Source organism: Erythrolamprus reginae, chromosome 2 (genome assembly GCF_031021105.1).
Source record: "Erythrolamprus reginae isolate rEryReg1 chromosome 2, rEryReg1.hap1, whole genome shotgun sequence".
Lineage (NCBI taxonomy): Eukaryota > Metazoa > Chordata > Lepidosauria > Squamata > Dipsadidae > Erythrolamprus > Erythrolamprus reginae.
The window spans coordinates 155,680,391-155,702,453 of record NC_091951.1 but is presented as its reverse complement, the minus strand read 5'-3'; the positions used below and the strand labels follow the sequence as shown (position 1 = coordinate 155,702,453).

The following is a 22,063-nucleotide window of genomic DNA, read 5'->3' as shown; positions in this document are numbered from 1 at the left end:
AACTACAACTTTTAGTACAGTTGCATTTGCTTTCATAGCATTCTCTAACTTTACACAAATGGTAGCAAAAGGTTGCAGAACAACATGAAGTAATATGAAAACCATCAGAAGTCATGGATTGTATTCAGTTTTTAAAATAATTATGACAAAAACCTTTTCTACAATGTTCTCTCTGATAAGACCAACATATGAAAAACAAATTCATTGTAGCTGAAATGGCAAAAAAAGGCTATTTCCCCATGTGACAATATTTCTGAGGCTGAATGGAAATTGGAAGATAAATCACAATATACACTGCTCAAAAAATAAAGGGAACACTCAAAGAACACATCTTAGATTTGAATGAATGAAATATTCTCATTGAATACTTTGTTCTGTACAAAGTTGAATGTGCTGACAACAAAATGAAATTGACTGTCAGTGTTGCTTCCTAAGTGAACCGTTTGATTTCACAGAAGTTTGATTTACTTGGCGTTATATTGTGTTGTTTAAGTGTTCCCTTTATCCTTTTGAGCAGTATACTTACTGTACTTGCATTTGTTCCCAAGTGGCACAACCTGAAGCTCTTGAGAGTTTTAAATTAATCCCATCAAGGATTCCAAATAGTGCCACCCAATTGTAATTTTGATTACAATTAAAGAAAATATTTAAATTAATGACTGGATAGTAGTAATATTGTATTGTATTTAATTTATTTACATAAAGAAAATATATTTAATGCCACCTGCTGCATTTTGCAACATTCCCCCAAATGTCCTTCAGGTTCAAGGCTCTGTTCTTGGCTAAGTAAACAGCATGCAACTCAGGGCATGTCATTGTTATTCTAAGATAATTTATGAAGCTGTTAGAAGAAAATATTTCTGGATCACAATATAGTAAAGATTTTTTTTTACTCTGAATTATTTCTGGTTCTTCAAGTGCTCAAATATTCAAAAGATACTAACATCTTTTACTTGGACAGCCATGTAATTTAATGGCTTTTATTTCTAAGAATCACAACAGTCTGATAAGGGTAAACACTGTAATTTTTTCTAATGGCCTATCTGATATCCAGAGTTGAGACATGTTTTTTTTTTAAATGAGAATTACTCTTTCAGCAATATTTGTTCACAAATATGTAAATATTGATGGGTTGATGTACAGATAAACCCACAGAATGCTCAAAACCTTGGTCTCTCTTGAAAGCGAATAACTTTGTATTTCTAGTGCAACTACTTTAAAATGAAATATTTTATGTCTCCTTTGAAAAAGATTAATAAGTGGTCCAGGTAAAATTAAAGAATGAATTTATGCTTGGTCAATGTCCTTTATAATGCGTATAGCCTACTCTAATATACCATCCATTACCGAGGTTAGTAACCCTTTATCCTATTATGGCCACATCTCTTACAGGATAATCCACTGGAGGTATCCAAGGCTGGGCAAGTAAACTAGGACCAAAACTAAACTTCAGCGGAAATTACTATTTTCTCTCTGGACTAACAGATTGCAAGGCAAGAACAACTAGCTATCATTACAGGATCTTAAAAGGAAAGTTGGAAATCAAGCTAACAGCAATACCAAGTTAGGTCAGGAGCCATAGATTACCCACCTCTATGCCAGTAGTCGAAACACTGTCTTTCAGTGTTCAAAATCAACATGAAACACGTAATGTGCAGCTTTCATTTTTGGCATTTGATTTCAGCAAGTCAAATGATGCCAAAAATAAAAGCAGCACATTTGCAATTTTCTGACAAAGGTGTAATTGCAGACAATTTTCATTAAGATATAGATATACCGTACTCTAAATCCAATAGTCCATTGTCCTGTTAATTATGCCTTTCCTCTTGAGTTTTACTGTGCCCAATGCCAGCTCCAAACAAATCTTTATTTTTAAAAATTTGGAGTTCATGCATACTATGCCTTAATTGTGTTTTAGTTATAGTAATACAAAAAACTACTTTTATAAAAGGTTTATTTGCCAATTTTAAAACCATACATAAAGTTTAAAACCAGCAGGTCATGTCTTTAGAGATGTCTCCAATGCAGCATTTTAAGGCCAGTACATCTGGCTCAGTCTTTGAAGTCTTTTCAACACAGCGTGAAAACTTTAATTGCATCCTTTCATTTCCATTACAGGACATTTCCCTGAGAAAGTAACTTTTTATTAAGTAAAATTTGTCGTTAATTTTAAAACAGGCCTTGTGGTGTCAACAGCTGTGTTCTGGAAGCAGAGGTTTCTTTGGCCCAGGGAGGGAGGAGGGAGGGAGAGGATCCAGGAGGGCTTTCCAAAGTTTCATGCCACACCACTGATAGCTTCTTTAAGCAACATTGCTTCTTCTACCTCGCCTTGCTGTGTCGTCCGTTTAATGTTTTCCATGTGGGATTGGCCACTCTTCCACAAAATAGACTTTTCATGTTTGGTTTTAAAAAGCAGACCATGACCTGAAAAAACAAAAACAACAAAAAAGAAAAAGACAATGGCTAGCAGCTGAAGAATAAGAAATGGAAAGGATTCCTGAATGGAAAGTTGCCGTATTGAGCAGCAAACTAAAATGATCCCAAATACAAATGGCACTATCACTATGATCAAATGGCTAAAATGGGATAGGTATGAATTCTAAAAAGCCACTGTGCAGGTGGTAATTATTTAAAGGCAAAGTTTTTTTTTAAAGATAGTAATTAGTATTTCAAAAGAGAGAAATATTTTGAAACTAAATTTTACATGCAGGATAATAGCTTAACTGACATTCTAAGGCTATTTGGGGAATAAAGAGTATCACTGTCGTGTTATAATTTGGATGTGGTCTTTTGTTTTTGGTAAATATGTAAGAAAATCTACTTTGATTTTATTAACTCAAGTATCAACTTGATTTAATATTTCTGATTTGCCTTTGGGGTGGATAGTATTTGAAATGTAAGCTATATGTTTTCAAGTATAAAATCATGCAACAAACTTAAAAATTCCTTCCTTTAGAAGAAGGGTACTTTGTTATTTTGAAAAACTGAGTTTTGGTTACATAGGCACTCACCAGGACAATCTGCTGTTTCTCTGAAAGCTCTTTTCTTACAACAGCCTCGACACAGATTAAATACACACTTGTTACCCTAGGAAGAGATGCAAATTAGTTCAATTTTCAAATGAAATCACATTTCCAGTCTGTAGAGATAGTCCCTGAAGTAAAGTATGAAACGAATCTAAAAACAGAGAAAAAAATAGACTGCCATTTCATAAGAAAAAGATAATTCCTCCTTCCTTTAATACGATTTACCATACTTCTAATCCAGGAAAAAATGGCAAGATTTAAAAGAGGGATATCCATCTGTTTAAAGCCTCTCAGGCTTCGCTGAAACCTTTAAAAATGTGTCTGTGTCATGCAGATTTATTTTTAAAGATCTAGAACAGCGACAAAGTGGACATATCACTTTCAGAAGAATCTAGGTAAGCTTTATGCACCATGGCAAATCACGTCACATTGACTCTTGCTAACACTTCCCACTCATCTAAGTAGCCATCTACTCCAAAGCTGTACAGGTGTGGGCTAAAGATAATACTAACTTTATGGTGCAGATAAATTACCACACTTACACTGGGAAAAACATCCTACTGAAAAATAACCTTAATACATGAACTCTGCTTTCCCCTACCACCTTTTTTTTTCTTCAACAGACCAGTATCAAGAAACACTGCAGTTTTCTCAAGTTTTCTTAAGATGAAAATAGGTAATGTTCCACCAGCTGAAAAGAGTTACTGATTTTTTTTTACTTCAGAAGATGAATTAGACTTAGAATAATTTTTAAGAATAATTGATAATTGGTGGAAGTAATTATGATCCCACCATAGGCAGTAATAAATGCCATCTTTTTTTCTTGAGATGTTGATGTCACTGTATTTATTTGTCTATAATTATATTTGGGAAAAGAGACGTTGCCTCAAATAGCTTTGGAAATTAAATGTTCCATTATTAGCTAAAAGATGTAACAGATTTATTGAAGAGAAAAAAAATATAAAGAAGACAACTAAGGTTAAAAGTTAAAACTGTTCTTATAGAGACTTTGAACAATAGTTAAAACATTCCACAACCAATAGAGGATCCACTCATGGAAAATGCTCAGTGCTTTTGTTCTTTTCCAAAACTTCAGAAATACCAAAATTTGTGATGCAATTACTCCCCTAACATGGTAGCATGTTGTTTTATTTAACCCTTAAAAAAATAGATAAAGTTCCACTGGCTGTACTGTCCTTTGCTAGTGAAGTTTTTTTTTTAATTAACAGAAGTGGTATAAAGTGCTTCCTGTAGGTGGCAGTACATTTCCAGAAAACTTAGCAAAATCTACTTGTTCTAAGTCAGTGATTTTCAACCTTTCTTGAGCCGCGGCACATTTTTTACATTTACAAAATCCTGGGGCACACCACCAACCAAAATGACACAAATCTAATAAATAAATAAATACATACATACATACATACATACATACCCCCCTCATATATACAATCCCATGTAACATCCCCTTATAAATACAGTCAATCATCAATCATCCCTCCTCAAATTTATACCACTGTCTCATTTCTGGGTACTTCTCCTGTCTTTCCCCCTTTTCTCTCTCATGTTTCTAATTTCTCTCTCTTCTTCCCTTTTTCCCTCATTCCTTCTCCCTCTCACTTCTCCTCTTTTTCCATCCCTGTCTCTCTCCCCCCTTTATGCGTGTGTGTGTATATGCACTCAAACCATTTCCGAAACCAGTTGAGGGCTGGTTTTTTTTTTCTCTTTTATTCTTTTCAAAAACAGGTGTGGCTGGGGAGGGGTTTCTTATTATTTGGGTGCTTTTTACAATATGCTTCAAGAATCACCTCTCTCTCTCTCTTTTGTTTCTCTCTCCTCTCATTCTCTGCCTCAATCATTTTATCATTTCTCCCTTTTTCTCCCCTTTTTGTTCTCATTTCTCTCTCTCTCCTTTCCTCTCCCTATCTGTCTCTCTTGCTTTCTCTCTCTCTTGCTATCTCTCTTTTTCTCTCTTGCTTTCCTTCTCTCTCTCTCTCATTCTCTCTCTTATTTTCTTTCTCTCTCTCTTGTTCTCCCTCTCTCTCTGTGTTGCTCTCTCTCTCTCGTTCTTTCTCTTCCTTTCTTCTCTGTGGAGGCCGGCGAAGGTTTTCCTTAGTTTGAATGTTCTGAGCAAGCTGGCAGGGGGATGGGAAGCAGCCCCTTTACTGACAGCCCGGGACGGGACTGTGAGAGGGGTGGGCGTTCCCACAGCCTCGGAGCGGCTAGCCGACGGATCGCCGGCGCCACTGCAGCCACCAGGAGGAAACGGGGGAGCTGCCTTTCTGGCGGCAGTCCAAAGTGGCGGGATTAGTCATCTGTTGTCCTCCTGATGCTGCTGACCTGGTGCCAGGGACAAAACGCCCACCCACTCCTGAGGGAAAAGACGAACTGATTGGGATGGGAATTAGCATCTCTCCCGCCGCGTTAAGTAGGCAAGGAAAGGCAGAAACTCGCCGGACGCGGAGCCCAAAAAAAGCGCCTCAGGAAGGCAGAAGCGAAGCGCCCCCACCGCCCGCTCGCTTTCCAACGCTGCGCCCGTTGCGCCAGGCTCTTTGCCTGAATCCGCCTCCTTTCTGAGGCTCGAGCGAGCCTCCTTCGCCGGCAGCCGGGGGGGTCGGCTTCGCCCCCTGCCCAGCCGAAAGTGTGCGTGTGAGGGGGGAGAGGTTGCTTCTGCAACGGCATGGCCAGAGAGAAGCGGGATAGCAAGGCGGCAGCATTCTTCTGCCTGGCCTGGGCGCTCTGCTTGGTTTCCCCGGGCTTCCCGCAGCATGTAGGTGGCCGAGAAGACCAAGCGAGACTGTGAGAGGGGTGGGTGTTCCCACAGCGCTCGGAGCGGCTAGCGGACGGATCGCCAGCGCCGCTGCAGCCACATCTGTGGGAGGAGCCACGCCCCAAGAAAGCCGGAGAGAAGGACGGATCGGGCGGGCGGGGACAGCCACAAGTGGAAGCCTCAGCCCTGGAGCTCCCACTGGCAGAAGCCGCCCCTCCCCCGGCTATTGCCCGCCGCTATTAGCGAGGAGAAGCCATGCGCGCGAGGGGGCTGACTTTCAAAACAACCTTTGCTGGCCTCCGCCTCGCGGCACACCTGACCATGTCTCGCAGCACACTAGTGTGCCGCGGCACACCGGTTGGGAAACACTGTTCTAAGTGATATTTCATTGGACTAAATTGATTTTGTCAAGCAGCATCAGATCCAGTTCATACATGCATGGGAAACTTCTAGAAAATAACATGACTGTAGATTAGACCTGGATATGCTGTATGGCTTCCAAGAAAGCTGTATGGTTGTGTTCATGAAATCAACAGGACAGGAGTCAAGTCTAACTTGGAGGGGGTGCCTTTTTGGTCTACCTTTCTAAGCGAGCATCTTACAGCCTTTAAGCCTATAATTAAGGCATATGATAACTGATTTCTTATTAACATAATGCTTATGACTTTATTTTAAAGACGAAAGGATGAAATAGTTTCAATCATTTACATTTTTAGACGGCAATTTTACCGGTAGGAATATTATTGAAGCTAACGTTGCAGCAGATCCCTTGGCTGAAACGCACAAGATTTTAAAGCATTTATCATTCTATATCAGGTTGTAATGATTAGCGTATTAATGAAATGTTTTAAGATTCACCTTTGGATTTCCACACTGATCACACTTTGCATATTTAGCTGAAACAAGGAAAAATGAATTAGCGTTCAGGTTATTTCAAACATTTCCCATAGAAAGTGACATACAATTTCTATCTCTTGAATTTAAAATCAATTCTGAAAATGAATACCATAGTTAAAAAGAGATTTTTAAAGTAGCCTAATTTAAATAAAAAGCTAGGAAGAGATGATAGCCATGAAAAAAATACAATGCTTGTTGAAGGCAACACTTTTATAAAGCTAACAGGGTTACAAAAGAGCGGGATAGTATTTCTGCTTGCAACTCTTTTGCAATATTCACTTGGCCTAATTAAGAGGTTGCCGCAAATAGCTTTTGAAATTAAATGTTCCACTATTAGCTAAAAGATGTAACAGATTTATTGAAGAGAAAAAATAGAGAGAGAACAAGACCCACCCTCTCCCAGCACAGCATGACATCTGCTCTTTTATTTTCTCACCTGATGCTAAGACATCCCTCTCCCTCAATCTACCCTTGCCAGCACTTAAATACAAAGAGGGACTATTTGTTTAATTGCACAGACCCCACATATTCCAAATGTTTATTTGGTGACCTGCAGTTGCAGAAATTTGGAAAGATGCTGTTCCCTGTGCTTGAAAAGAGATATTTTAGAAACATAAATGCTATAAATCTATAAATAAATGTGTAGGTTTTACTCATTGACTATATTATATAGAAACATAGAAACATAGAAACATAGTAGTCTGACGGCAGAAAAAGACCTCATGGTCCATCAAGTCTGCCCTTAACCTATTTTCTGTATTTTATCTTAGGATGGATATATGTTTATCCCAGGCATGTTTAAATTCAGTTACTGTGGATTTATCTACCACATCTGCTGGAAGTTTGTTCCAAGGATCTACTACTCTTTCAGTAAAATAATATTTTCTCATGTTGCTTTTGATCTTTCCCCCAACTAACTTCAGATTGTGTCCCCTTGTTCTTGTGTTCACTTTCCTATTAAAAACACTTCCCTCCTGGACCTTATTTAACCCTTTAATATATTTAAATGTTTCGATCATGTCCCCCCTTTTCCTTCTGTCCTCCTTCTGACTATATTATATACATCTCTACAACTTACGTTTTAATGAGGGATCAAAGCTTTTGTTGGGATTCCTTAACTTCTTCTTTTGTTTGTTTTTTGAGAGAGAATCAGAACCATCTTCTTCATCCTCCAGAGCTCGTTTCCCCCGAGTAGTTCCTTCTATGCCAGATGGAGCATTTTTGTTGCACATTTCTTTAGGCCTGTGATGGTCAAATATGAAAACATTTAAAATGCAAGGCAACAATTACTTTCTTTGCTAATACCACCAATTTAGGACACTACAGAAGCTCCTTAAAAATAACAAAGCAGAGATACCACATGTTCTCCTGACATCTTTGTTCCATTGTAGAAAAGATATGAGGTCATGTGAGAGAAGACTGACCAGATGAACACTGACAAATATCAGTTATAAATGGTTATATAAACAGTGATTAAAGAGGAAAAAAATAGTCTCCACACCACCTTTTCCCTTCCTATTTTCAAGGAAGGGTATAAGATACGTTTTTTAAAACAATCGTTTCAACATCAATTCCTTTAAAAATGTTGTTGGTCACAATGCTCCTCTTTACTGCTTTCATTAACAAAGAAAGTTGAAGACATCCATTTATGTTACTTCCAAGCAGCTAGATCTCATAAAGCAATGTATGTATTTATTTATTATTTATTTATTAGATTTGTATGCCGCCCCTCTCCGTAGACTTGGGGCGGCTAACAACAGTAAAAAACAATATAAACAAATCTAATATTAAAAGTAGTTTAAAAACCCCAATTTATGAAACCAATCATACATACAAACATACCATGCATAAATTTTGTAAGCCTAGGGGGAAGGGAATATCTCAGTTCCCCCATGCCTGACGACAGAGGTGAGTTTTAAGGAGCTTACGAAAGGCAAGGAGGATAGGGGCAACTCTGATATCTGGGGGGAATTGGTTCCAGAGGGTCGGGGCCGCCACAGAGAAGTGTGAGTAGAAATACCCTTCTTTCTTGCATTAGAGTAGGACAAGCCTAGAGGAAAAGGCTCAGACTCAAAGGAGTAACATATATGCACACCTCAATACACACAAGGATGGCTATTCAGAGGAAAAATATCACCTGTTGCAATTATCATTACAACTCTTTGTTACATGGCAGAGTGGAAAAGAAATCGTGCCAGGGTTCTTAAGCTATCATTCCTATATTCCTTCAGCCTCAGGATTACTTTGATCAAGTGCATATATTGTACAAATTAATTTGTCAAATTAACAATGCAATATAAGCACTGACCCTGGTCTTAGGTATGGCTGACAAATCCAGTGAAAGAAAGGCAATCCTCCCTTTGGCTTCTCTTCTTCCTTCAAACGCGCTATTTCTTCCTGCATATAGAGCAGAAGCAATGACAAATTCAATTTCTATGAGGAAGAACCACCTTAGACTGATAGCGTAAAAATATGAAAAGAAAAACAATGCATAAAACCAATACATAAGAATGCATTAAGCCAGAGTTCCCCAATTTTCCAGCTTTGCGGACTAGCAGGGGGAGGGGTAGAGGGGATGCTTCTGTGTGAGCGGCAGCCAAGATTAAATGCTACCGGTTCGGACTGATTTGGGTGTACCAGTAGTTGGGGCCACTAATTTTGAGAAATAGCAGGATGCTGGAATAGCAGCCCTCGTTGCAGAAGGCAAGCCAGCCATTTAGCAAAAGTTGTCCTACCATTCATTCACTCTGCCTCTTTTTCCTACTCATCATTAACCTTACTCACAAGCATAGTTCCCTCTAAGCTGAGCAGTGAGCAATCGCTCACTTAAAAATCATCATCAACTCAGAGTTTTCCAAACCTGCCCAGAAGCCGAGAGGGAAAGAGTGAGAGGGAAGGAGAGAGAGAGGAAGAGAGAGAAACAGATAGAAAAAAGAGAGGAAGGAAAAGAGAAAGAAAAAGAATGGGAGTAAGGAAGAGAGAAAGAAAATCAAAATCTAGTTTGAAACTAGCTCAACTATTTAAGTGGCATTTTGATATTGATAGAGTTGCCCTATTATGAGCTCACTGTTATAGACACACAGTACAGTATTTTATTTTGAAATTCTCTGAGGCAAAACAGGGTGGGTTTTTTATTTGTTTGTTTGTTTGTTTATTTATTTATTTATTTATTCTGTGCCACCCAGTCCCGAAGGGACTGCCGCTCAGACACTATACTTTTCCGCCCACCCCCCAAAAAAATTAGAGGGAACACTGCTCACAAGTGCTGTTTCTCTAAGAATCAACTCCCAGCTCTTATTCTTTCTTACACATTCCTTTACCCTTACTCACACAAAGGCACCAAAACAAATCTATTCCAATTCCCTACTGCTAACTTCCACCCACGCCATACTTTCTGTACACCCCTTAGCCCTATCAACAATAGCAGTGGCAAAGCCCTTTTTCCTTTTTCGCTTTCCTTTTCTGTTTTGAATAAGTCCCCAAGCAGGCAACCTGTATAACCCACCTTACTTACTACCTCTATTTTTAAAGAAACCCTGTGGGTCTGGCTGGAGCCCAGAAGCAATAGGAAGAAATAAAGAAAGCAAGTGGTTAAAATCTGCTGCAATCATTACACACTTTCAGTAATAAGAAGCTGTTAAGAGGCATCAGCTTATCTTGTTTGAGAAAGAGAGGTTCTAAAGTATTAAGCTTTTCCCCATGAAAAGTTCAGGGCTACTGCAACACCCAAAGCATCAGCTGGTACCTGGCAATGCAACTTCAGGTTCCTGTTGACAGCCAGGAGTCCTTCCAATGTTTTCACTTTTGCTAATTCATCACGCAGCTGCTGGTGAATCTGCAAACTGAAGGAAACCAACACAAGTGGTGAAGAGGATATTTCAGTCTAATCTTAGCAGACAAGATGTACAGCTTCCATATTCCTCTGCCGTGAGATTCCACTCCTTACACCAATGAGGGTGGAAATCCACTGTGAGATATCGCATAAAATATTACAAACAGCAGAATCACTCAAATTCGATAGAGATTCTGAATCATCCAGGTCATGGTTGTACCAAAAGTGCTTTTTCAGGAGGCAACTGGATTTGCCTCCTGAAAAAACCACCTTTGGGACAACTGTGGCCTGGATGACTGAGAATCTCTACAGATTTTTAGTTATACAGTTTGGAATGACCACCCTTTGAAGGATGTGGGAGTAGGAATGGATTTCCAGAGGAAAAATTGCAGACTATAATAATCAGGAGCCCTACTCAAGTTACCCTGAGGACACAGTCAAACCTCCAAGTGCTTCAACAACCCTCTAAAAGGATGCAAATGACCAGCTGTCTGCAAGGAATATAAATCCCCCCATTCCCCATAATCCAGTCAGAGCTGAAGAAGTTTCTTGGATGAGAAACAAAACGTCTTCAAAGGAAAAAACCAGAAAGTCCAATGGCCTCCTCAAAAAAAGCACCTTTAGGACAGAATCACTCACGTGTGATGCCAAAGTTTGAAGAGATGAGCTCTGACATAGGACAATGGGCAAGGATATTGCTGTACTATTTCTAGGTATTCCTCAGCCATCTCCCAGACGACAGGATTTCTTCCTTCAAATAAAGCGGGATTATGAAGATTGCCCTCTAAAAGAAAAAAATAGAAAGAGAGAGAGAGAGAGAGAGAGAGAGAGAGAGAGAGAGAAGCAGTTTTGCCTTAACTGATCGAGCATGCGGGATTCCCAATTAGCTGGTGCTGCTGGGAGTTAGAGCAAGTTAAGTACTTTCTTCTCTTGCTTCCAAACTTGTCATCCAAAAATTCCATATTCTCAGTGCGTCTGCATTACACCTTGGAAATCCGAATTTGTGACTAAATTACAGTCAGACCTCGCTTACTGACTGTTCATTCAGCTACTGCTCAAAGTTACGACAGCTAAAAAAGGGAAATTTCAATCACTTCTTGTATTTGTAGCTGTTGCAGTGTCCTCCTGATCATGTGATCACGGTTTGGGAACTTGACAGATAGCAAGCAGTTACAATGGCTGCAGCATCACGTGATCACATGTTTTCCATGTATGAACTCTACAACCAGCTTCCAACCAGCAAGTCAATGCAAAAGCCAGCAGGAAGTTGTAAGTTGCAGGTATTGTCATGTCATGCTTAATAATATGCATGATTCACTTCACAACTGCAGCTGATGAGGTAAGTTGGACATTGTTATGTGATGTTTCACATTAAGACTGCATTGCTTAGTAATAGAGTTGCCAGTTCCAATTATGATTGACGATGACTAACTATATGTTGCTCACTCATTCGTATTACTCAACATGAAATTAAAATCAATTTCTTGCTATTTCAGAAAAACAGAATTGTTTTAATCTATTATTTTCTTCTGTGAAATTAGTGAAGCTTTATTTATTTGATATTCTCATGGAACTTCACAGTTACTGTAGTTAGTCGACTACCCCAACTTTTCAAAATTAAGATTTCAATCACTTTTATTAATGTTTCGTATTAAACTGCTTTCAAGCACGATTTTTGCAAAATGGGCTCTTTTGCACATTGTGGAAGCATTATAAGTTCAAAATATTCATAAGCCACCCATATTTGCTTGATAATGGGAGGAGTGGCACATAAATTTCATAAATAAATTAAATACATAAATTTCAATACCTCTTTACTGCTTGAAAGCAGGATGCTTTGCAAAATTTTGTGATCAAACTATTTTGAGATGAACCATTTTCACACTCCATGTTTCAGGAAAAGCACTTCTCTTCCAGAATCCAAATGCAAGCTAAGAGGTGTTAATAAAGTGATCCCTCTATTATCGCGAGGGTTCCGTTCCAAGACCCCTCGCGATAATCGATTTTTCGCGATGTAGGGTTGCGGAAGTAAAAACACCATCTGCGCATGTGCACCCTTTTTTTCTATGGCCGCGCATGCGTAGATGGTGGAGTTTGCGTTCCCCGCCGCCCACGCAAAGGGGAAACCCCGATTCAGCTCCTCGCTGCTGCTGCGCTACCGAGCAGATCAGCTGCTGGGCGGCCGAAGGAACCTTCCCTGGGTCTTCCCGGCCGCCCACGCAAAGGGGAAACCCCGGCTCCTCGCTGATGCCCCCGCTCACCTGCCCGCCGCCCGCCACCCGCCAGCAAGAGGGGGAGAGATAGAGAAAGAGAGAGAAGGAAAGAAAGAGATGAGAGAGGGAGGAAGAGAGTGTGAGAGAGGAAGAAGCAAGATAGAGAAAGAGAGAGAGAAAGAAAGATGAGAAAGGAAGGAAGAGAGTGACGTCATCGGGTGCGAAAAATCGCGATATAGCGTTTCACGAAGATCGAGATCGCAAAAATCGAGGGATCACTGTCTATATATATATATATATATATATATATATATATATATATATATATATAACCGTATTTCATATCTTTTGTTTCTCCATCTAAAACAATAGATTTTATATGCAAAATCAAATTCATATTTAAATAAACTATTCAATAAGCACGTTATAATAGCCAGATATTTCAATCTTGTATTGGAGATGTCTTCAAACTACACTCCATGGAACCCAGGGACTCCCCAAGAACTTGATACAGTTCCTTGAAAGACTAAGGGGAGAGACCAATTGAAGCCAGGCAATTTTCTATCACTGGAGCTTTATCACCAAATCAGGGGGGTCCATGAGTTTTTTTAAAAAAACTAATAGATCTGTTGGCCTGCAAACTGCTAAAAAAAAAAACCCAAAACCTTGTTGTACAGCATTAATAATCTCCTCTGCTTTTTAAACTAAAGTACTGCATTCCAAAGGATGTACCTGTTAAGTCTTCATGCCATGAATGATACCCATGTCTTTCTTAGAGTTATCAGTAGAAAAACATTTTTTTTCATTATGGGTTCCCTATTAATAATGCATATGCATTCTTTCATCAAGATTCCATGTAATGGCTATGCAGCCTTGGAGCTCTTGTTCCTGGTTCATTTGGATGCAAGAGACCACCAATATCTCTGCTGATTGTCAAAGGTTCAGCCCTCACTGGCTCAAGATTGATTCAGCCTGCCATCCTTCTGAGGTCACTAAAACGAGGACCCAGATTGTTGAGGACAATAGGCTGACTCCGTTAAACTGCTTAGTTAGAGAGGGCTATAAAGCACCAGGAAACAGTATATAAGTCTAAGTGATATTGTATTAACTCCTAGCTTTAGAAAATAATCATTTTGAGTCCTCTTCAGTTGTTGGTGCCTTTTGTATGAGTTATCCACTACAGTAACTACCCTATTTTTCCAATGGTTCAATATTAATGTTTGAATGTGTCATCAAGTCTGAACAGTAGATTGGAAGAAACAACAACTAGAAAAACAATGAGACACCCATGTCAATATTGTTGCAAAGATATTACATCACTATGTCCCTAAAGTCACCAGGAATCTTGACAGAGGATTGTGTTTATCATACCTGGTGCCACCGATCTCTACTCGGAAGATTTAAATCACTGTTTTAAAGGATAATGAAAGCAACAGAAATACCAGATAACCACATTATGAGCAAGAGTACTTGGTATCATTTAACCTCAACAGTGAGATTGAACAATTTATTTTTCTTTCCTACCTGCCGTCATCACGCCCTGAACTCCTGTCTTCTGAATACACCGTTCCACATCTTTGAGGTATTGAATGTTCCCATTTGCAAAAACAGGGATTTTTACAGCCTTTCTATGACAGCAAATGGAGAAGGAAAGGTATTGCATAAAAACTTTTAAAAGCAGCAAACTATTAGTCTCACCAGACAATTTTTTTAAAAAAATTGAAAGCTTTCAGTGCCCAGGAAAAAAACTCCTAATTTATAGTGAACTGAGGACTAAAAGCAAGAACCTTATTTCTCCCTTCCAAGACACAATATTCCTTCCAAGATAAAATATTCAAGTCCTACTGACAATTATGTGTGTTCAGAGAATTAAAGGGCAGAACCCTCTGGCCTTTCCCATTGGTCAAGATGCCATAGTTCAAGAATAGATAGTTTAAAAAGAGTAACAGGAAAGAAAAAATTAAATGCCATTAAGTGGCCCACAATTTTATTTCATTCTGGTTGTGAGAAACTAATCTCCTGCCTTTCTTAGCTTCCCTATTGCTTTTCTCTAATAAGTCTTGCCTTCTGAGGAAAGTAAATGTAAAGACAAAAGTCCATTTCTTTGCTTTAATTGAAGTGGACCCCATTGGGAAGCAGAAATTATCTAAAAGATGAGATACAAATACAATGAATCAATCTACATACATTCAGAAGTACAGGATCCCTTCCACAGGTTAGCTATGGGTATTTACCTCACAGCCTGTATGTGCTCCCAGGAAGCCACGCCAACAAGAGGTCCTTTCTGTTCTTTTGTGCGCCCATGGACAGTTAGAAGCTACAACAAAATTGTATTTGTCTTTCAGTGTGAATGAGACAAACAATCTTAGAAAATATTTCATTTCCCTGGAATAGTCAGGAATTCCAAGTTCCACATCTAATTTCTTCCAATGACATTACAGATGGTCCTCACCTTAGGACCACAATCAAACCTGAAAATTCTGTTGCTAAACAAGGCTCGCCTCCACTGTGGTCATTAAGCAGATCACCTGTGGTTATGAAGCAAGGGATCATGTGATTGCAACTTGCAATTTCACTGCCAGCTTCTCCATTGACAGAAGCTGGCTGTGCAGTGCACAAACAGTAAATATGACCATGAGATGCTGCAGCAACTGTAGACGTCTGTCGGGATGCTGCAATGGTCAGAAGTATAAGGAACAGTCATAAAGCGACTTTTTTAGGTCCATCATCACTTTGAATGGTGGCTAAAATAGGGCAGTTGTTAAGTGAGGAATATCTGACTATTTTTCCTCAAGTACTAAATCATCTTATTGTAACATAGAACATCCTTATCTATTTTATCTAAGATGATTAATAACTTGTTGCTGACATCAATACATATTAAATATCTTGATTTGTGTGCTTTTATATGGAAAATATCTCCTAGTTAGTGGGATGAGATCAGCAGTATACTGGCCAAATTAGATAAACTACACTAAAACGGAGCTTTAATTATATTTGTCATACATGCCGAAATTGATCAGTCTTAATTTTACGATGTTGTTAACTAGGCAGAATGTTACATTTGACACGAGTGTAACTAAGGCCTGTAACATCCCAACAAAATGACTGTGGGTGATTTACAAACCCAGAACCTATTCACTGCCATGTAAAGCATTACAATATAAATCTATGTTATTGACTCTGAATCCCAATAATTGTTATGTTAGCAGTAAATGTTAACTGACTATAAAGTAATGAGGAATAATCACAGACCAGGATGGTTGCATTTAACCAACAGACTGGACCACTGCAGGGAATTTCTAAACCAAAACAAAATACAAGCAAACCAAGGCGTAGAATTTGCATACCTTGGTAGAATGTTTACTAAGGAAAGGAAATGTTAAAATATGTACTATAAATGCTGACAGGCAGACTGACCATGTTTCTGGTGTAGGAATGAATTGTTGGAACAAGCAAAATTCACTATGAGTAAATAGCATAGGAAAGACTCCCTGGAGAAGAACCTAATGTTGGGAAAGACTGAGAGGAAAAGAAGAAGGAGACAACAGAGAATGAGGTGGTTGGATGGAATCAATGAAGCAGTAGGCACAAGCTTGAAAAGACTCTAGGAGATGGTAGAGGACAGGAGGTCCTGGAGGAATTTTTTCCATGGGGTAATGATGGGTCAGACATGACTTTGCAACTAACAACAACAAATAGTATACACTTGCCCATTTCACTGCACAGAAATGAGAATTGGCTTTCATCAAAAACAAGTTAAATGCAGGGGGGAAATGATTACTTAAAAAGCAAGGGTGGTAAAATAGGAACAGATGTGGTCAAGAACTAATGAGTAGTTAATAAATGTGGGCTGAAAACCAAGGTGAGAAATTGCATATATGAAAAAAATATACTGATATGATCATCTATAGAGAGAATGAACATCAGTCAAGTGAACAAACTTAGAAGAAAACTGAAAAGTAACAGCTGAATAAATTTTATTCACAAAAAGACAGAAGTTGAATCAACTAAAGGCAATGTATGAAACTATGCACAGATATGGTGAAAGCGGGAGGTTTTCAAATGTGGAGAAGGAGAGTGAACAGTATCAGTATAAATTAACATTTTCTCATGTTTGATTTATGTTTTGGTTTACATTTTCCTTCCTGCTTTTCTGAACTTTGCATAACAGTTAAGCAAAAAGAGAATAGTATGATACATATGTACATATACATATAATTAATATATCAAAACAGACTGTAATGAATTCCTTACTTGACAACCAGCTTTCTCCAGCAATTGAGCATATTTCACAGTTTTACTAATTTCTGGAAAAACGCGGATTTTGCATGTAACAGGTACAGAGAGCTTTTCATTAGCCAATGCAACTGGAAAACAAGAGAAAGAAACTGGCTGAATCCAGAAGTTACATTACTAGGAGAACAAACAACTGCAATTCCATTTTCTGGTACTCTGCATATATTAACCAGAAAGCATACATTGCTGCGTGTATACAATATTGCAGGAATAAATAAACTAGTCCCTACTGTCTCTTGGTGCATCAATTCTACATTTTTGCAAAAATATTCTGTGGATGAAATAACTGTCTATAGTGGATGGATAATGCTGTGACAGTTACTTTAAAAATATGAGCCAAAGGCCTACCATATTGGTTACTACACCTTTTAAACTTAGTGGCTCTTCTGTCCTACACTGGGCAATTAGGAATCAGCTGTCAGTTCTGTTTTATTTTATCATATTAGCTATAGTCTTCTTCTTCTAGTCATAACTGGCAAGACAGCACATCCCCAACTTTGTATGCAGCAGAAGCACAGGGATATAGTCCAGTTAACTGTTGCTGGAATTACCCTGCATCCAGCAAACCCTATATAATTATTTTTAGTTGCATTGTCAAGACAGAGGGACCAGCTACCAAAATCTATGTTTATAGCTTGCTGTGTCTCCAAACAGGATGAGTGCAGTGTTATGAATAAATCTTTAATGCATGAGCTCTAAGGACAAACATAATGCATTTTGATTCTATTCTCCTCCCTCCCATCCAATGCTCAAGGATTTTAAGGACTTACTCATTCTCTGGAGAAGGTCCCACTCTTCTTGCAAGAATGCTCCATAGTGACCTACAAGAAAATCCAAAGAATTATGGCCTAATAGAAACTGGCTCAATGTTAGATATTCAAAATAGCCATAGCAGTTCCCCTCTCCCCAGGTTCAAAAATAAAGACAGAGAATATATTGGAAAAACAAAAATATTAATTCTAGGGGAAAAAGAAATGATAAATTACACTAGAAAAAATGACTGCACATGGCAAGCATAGAGGAAGTAGAAGATAATCTACAAGATGGCTTTTCATAGAGTTCACAATTACAAGTATTTGTTTATGTAGTCAGAGGGAGTTAGGATGGATTTAATGGCACTTTATTAACTCATTCCTTTCAAGGGAGGCTGATCCTGTATCAATGAATGAAGTTTTGTGGCCTAAATTACTTTAGATTCAAATTTATACATACCTCTTTTTGCAATCATCTGAGGACACCCTAGATTCAGGTCAACTGCATCACAGTAGTCTTGAGCTAACAAGGCAGCCTCAACAAACACCTCTGGATCATTGGCACAGAACTGTAAAAGAGATATATAAGCCAAATAGTATGATAGCATTTATTTTAACATCAAAATAACAAAAGCATTAAACACATTTATAAAAGAATAGGCCATTATGATATGAAATGCCTTCTATATTCTATATTTGTGTTATTAAGCATGACAAAATAGTTTATATACTTATCCTCCCCAATCTAAATAATATTGTTGTTGTTGTGACTACCTAACAAGATCTGATTATAACTTTCTAATTAAAAATTTTGATTCATCATAACAGCATTCCTTTCCCACCCCCATATGGTGGATAACTTTACTGGGAGAGTGTGTTTGGTCAAAAGTCATCTAATGGGCATGAGTAACTGAGGATGAGCTTGAACCTAAGTCTTCTTTGTCTTAGTCCAACATCTTAATATTTATATCACACATGCTGAGATTACAATTCTTATCACTGTAGTAAGTATGAGTGGATTATGGAAATTAGTCCTTGAGCAGGTGCATTATTTATTTAAAAATTACATCTGAAATATTATTTTCACACAATGCAGAAAAATGTACTGCACAACAAAGATACGAAAGCCCATTGAAATCAGCTGGTCAGTATTACCTGTACAATCAAGGGTCTGTCTTCAGGGCACACTTCACAATACAAGTTTTCCTTACGATAATTGGCATCTCTGACAAAGACCTGAGCATGCAGCATAGGAGTATAACATAGGTGCGCCCCATGACGGCGGCTTAACAGTCTCCAAGCCAATTCGCTTTGATCCACCATGGGAGCAACCACAAAACGGGCCTCTCTTAGTGTGCTTTTCCAAAATTCAAAGCCCTTGTGTTTGGGCATCATCCTTTCACTGGAAAGAAATACAAACAGTAAATGTTAATATCCTCTTATTCGTCTTTGAAAGTAATTATAATATACATTAACAGTATTCAACAACCAATATTAATTTTTTCACGTTACCCATTTACTATTGCAATCTATTATTTGTGTTGTTCATAACACCTACATAGAGTACTCAAATGCTCAACACTGAGCATTCAAAAGAAAAAAGATTCAGAGTTCTGTCGTGCACTTAAAAGTGTATTTGTTATTGTTGCTCAGCCACTAAATTGTGGCCGACTCTTTGGAACCTTATGGACCACAGCATACCAGATCACCTGTATTCCAATGTCACCCTGGGTCTGCCCAAACACATACCCACTGCCTCAACATACTATCTTATCTTGTGCTATCCCCTTCTCCTTTTTCCTTCAAACTATCCCAACACTAGGATATTTTCCAGAGTCTTCTCTTCTCATTTGGTGGCTGTTCTGCTGGCGTGTGCCAACCGCAACAGTGGCCAAAGTATTTGAGCTTTAGTTTCAGTATCTGTCCTTCCACAGGACAGTCAGGGTTTGTTTGTTTATTGTTCTTGTATGCCACCCAACTCCCAAAGGACTCTGGGCGGCTTCCACTGAATAAGAACAATACAAAAACATTAATAAACCCCAGCCCTCTCACTCACATTCTTAGTAATCTGGGATTCCATTCACTCAACATTGATTTCCTTAATATATATTTAAGATTATATAAAAAGTAGAATGGAATAGAATAGAATAACAAAGATGGAAGGGAACTTGGAGGTCTTCTAGTCCAATTCACTGCTCAGGCAGAAAATACTATACCATTTCAGACAAATGGTTGTCCAATCTCTTTAAAAACTTCATGTTGGATCATTCACAAGTTCTGGAGGTAAGTTGTTCCACTGATTAATTGTTCTGTCAGAAAATTTCTTCTTAATTCTAAATTGCTTATCTCCTAGATTAGTTTCCATCCATTGCTTTTTGTCCTGCCCTCGCATAAGCTTAACTTCCTCTTCTTTGTGGCAGTCTCAGAGATAATGGAATACTGTTACCATACCCTGGTCCTTCTTTTCATTAAACTAGACATACCAAATTCCAGCAACTGTTCTTTATGTTTTGGCCTCCAGTCCCCTAATCATCTTTGTTGCTCTTCTCTGCACTCAAGTCTCAACATCTTTTTTACATTGTGGCAACCAAAAATGGATGCTGTATGCCAAGTGTAGCCTTACCAAGGCATTATAAATTGAAATTAACACTTCATGTGATCTTGATTGTATACCTTTGTTAATGCAGCCTAGAATTGTGTTGGCTTTTTGGGCAGCTGCAGCACACTGCCAATTCATATTTAAGTGATTGTCCACTACATAGTAACTATGTTATTTAAATTATATAGTTAACATTTGTTAACAAAATTGCTCAACAGCAAGGATTCTATAGTTAGGATACATTTCCTATAATTTTTATATTCCATGATTATCATTTTATGATTCTGTAGATCCTGCTTCATAATGCTACAGCATGCCACATTTTATTTTCCTAAAATATTTTACCCTACCAGAGCGTATTAATTTTATTTTGAGGATTAAGATCAAATTAAAACTGCTAACTAGGAAAAAAACCAGCCCTGAGGGACACTTCTATTTTCTTGTCCGCAGGGAAACCAGATCTGCCAAATCAAAGTTTAAATGCAAGTGACAAGTGAGTTATTTCCTCCTTAGTTAATGTTTCTTGTGTGTGAAATTCACATATTTTGCAATTAGTTTCACTTTCACACACACCCAATCTCCATTTAATAAGGAAATAGAGAAAGCCCTGTGAGCTGATAAGGACAAAGCTGGCATGTCATTTTTACAAGGAGCCAATCTCAATATGATCGGATTACCTTTTGGTGATGGCCAAGCATTAGCCTCTACTACTAGGGTCTAGCGGGGAAAGCCAGCAAGCTTACTTACATAGGGAGACAGACTGCTTATAATTATCTAAGAGAGGAAAGAGCGAGGGCTCTGTGTAGGCTCCTCGTTGTCTCCAGACGGCGAGGGGACCCCATACCGGCTTTCATCGAAAAGCGGTGGCGGAAAGGCGCTACGTTACAAAGCGGGACTCCGCTCACGGTCACTAACCAGCCCGAGCCCCGAGCTCAATTCCCAGCCCTGCTCTTCCAAGAGGGCAGCCCTCTATTAATAAAAACCAGGCCGGGAGACCGACCCGCCTCCCCTTCTTCGGCAACTCAGTCCCCCCTTCCCTCCCCCCACCCAAGCTACTTCTTTTGCCGGAGCCCCGGCTGCACCCAACCCGGTTGAGGCCAGGCGGGGCCATTGAGCCCCCCTGAGAGAACGCACCAGTCATTTCACTCCGGCCAGCGGGGGGAGGGCGTAACCTCGAACCGGGCCCCCCTCGGAAACGACGGCGCGGAAGAAAGAGGCCGGGCGGCTTCTTTCCCGGCCGCCCGGCAAAGCCTCCCTCCTCTGCCGGAAGGAAAAAGGAGGAGAGGAACTTCCTGCCTTTATCGCGGGGCGATACTTCTTATACTTCTTAGCAGGGGTCGGGTACCTCGTGGCTGAATTTGTGTTTTAGCGCGTGAGGGAATTCAAGCGATTGATTGGATTAGTCAAGGTTTACAGAAGTCTTCAAACTTGGCAACTTCAAGACTCATGGACTTCAAATCCCAGAATTCTCCAGGCAGCATAGCTGGCTGGAGAATTCTGGGATTTGAAGTCCATGAGTCTTGAAGTTGTCAAATTTGAGGACCCCTGAAGGACATGGAGAGGAGCGGCATATAAATCCAATAATTAAATAAATGAACTGTTAAATGAGAGGAGCCACAATTGCTCGTTCCTTCACAGCTCCCTGAAAGTTGTAGAGTCGCTCAGTACTGAGCTGTGG

General features: G+C 39.1%; 1 protein-coding gene across 5 annotated transcripts; it reads right to left on the bottom strand.

Moving 5' to 3' along the window:
• Nucleotides 1–1,937: 1,937 nt before the first annotated feature.
• Nucleotides 1,938–21,759, bottom strand: DUS1L (dihydrouridine synthase 1 like). 5 transcript variants are annotated; one of them, XM_070740050.1, is made up of 14 exons: nt 21,520–21,759; nt 18,942–19,188; nt 18,247–18,355; nt 17,805–17,855; nt 16,993–17,105; nt 14,970–15,052; nt 14,260–14,363; nt 11,162–11,306; nt 10,436–10,532; nt 8,999–9,087; nt 7,769–7,932; nt 6,652–6,689; nt 3,012–3,087; nt 1,938–2,424 (listed from the first exon to the last, which is right to left on the bottom strand). In XM_070740050.1, exons 2-14 carry the CDS (start codon nt 19,179–19,181, stop codon nt 2,276–2,278), a joined length of 1,458 nt encoding a protein of 485 aa, XP_070596151.1. In that variant the 5' UTR covers nt 19,182–19,188; nt 21,520–21,759; the 3' UTR covers nt 1,938–2,275. The 5 variants fall into 5 exon arrangements, with proteins under 5 accessions (XP_070596151.1, XP_070596155.1, XP_070596153.1 ...); XM_070740054.1 differs by lacking the exon at nt 21,520–21,759 and adding an exon at nt 20,460–21,512; XM_070740052.1 differs by lacking the exon at nt 21,520–21,759 and adding an exon at nt 21,063–21,512.
• Nucleotides 21,760–22,063: the final 304 nt, after the last annotated feature.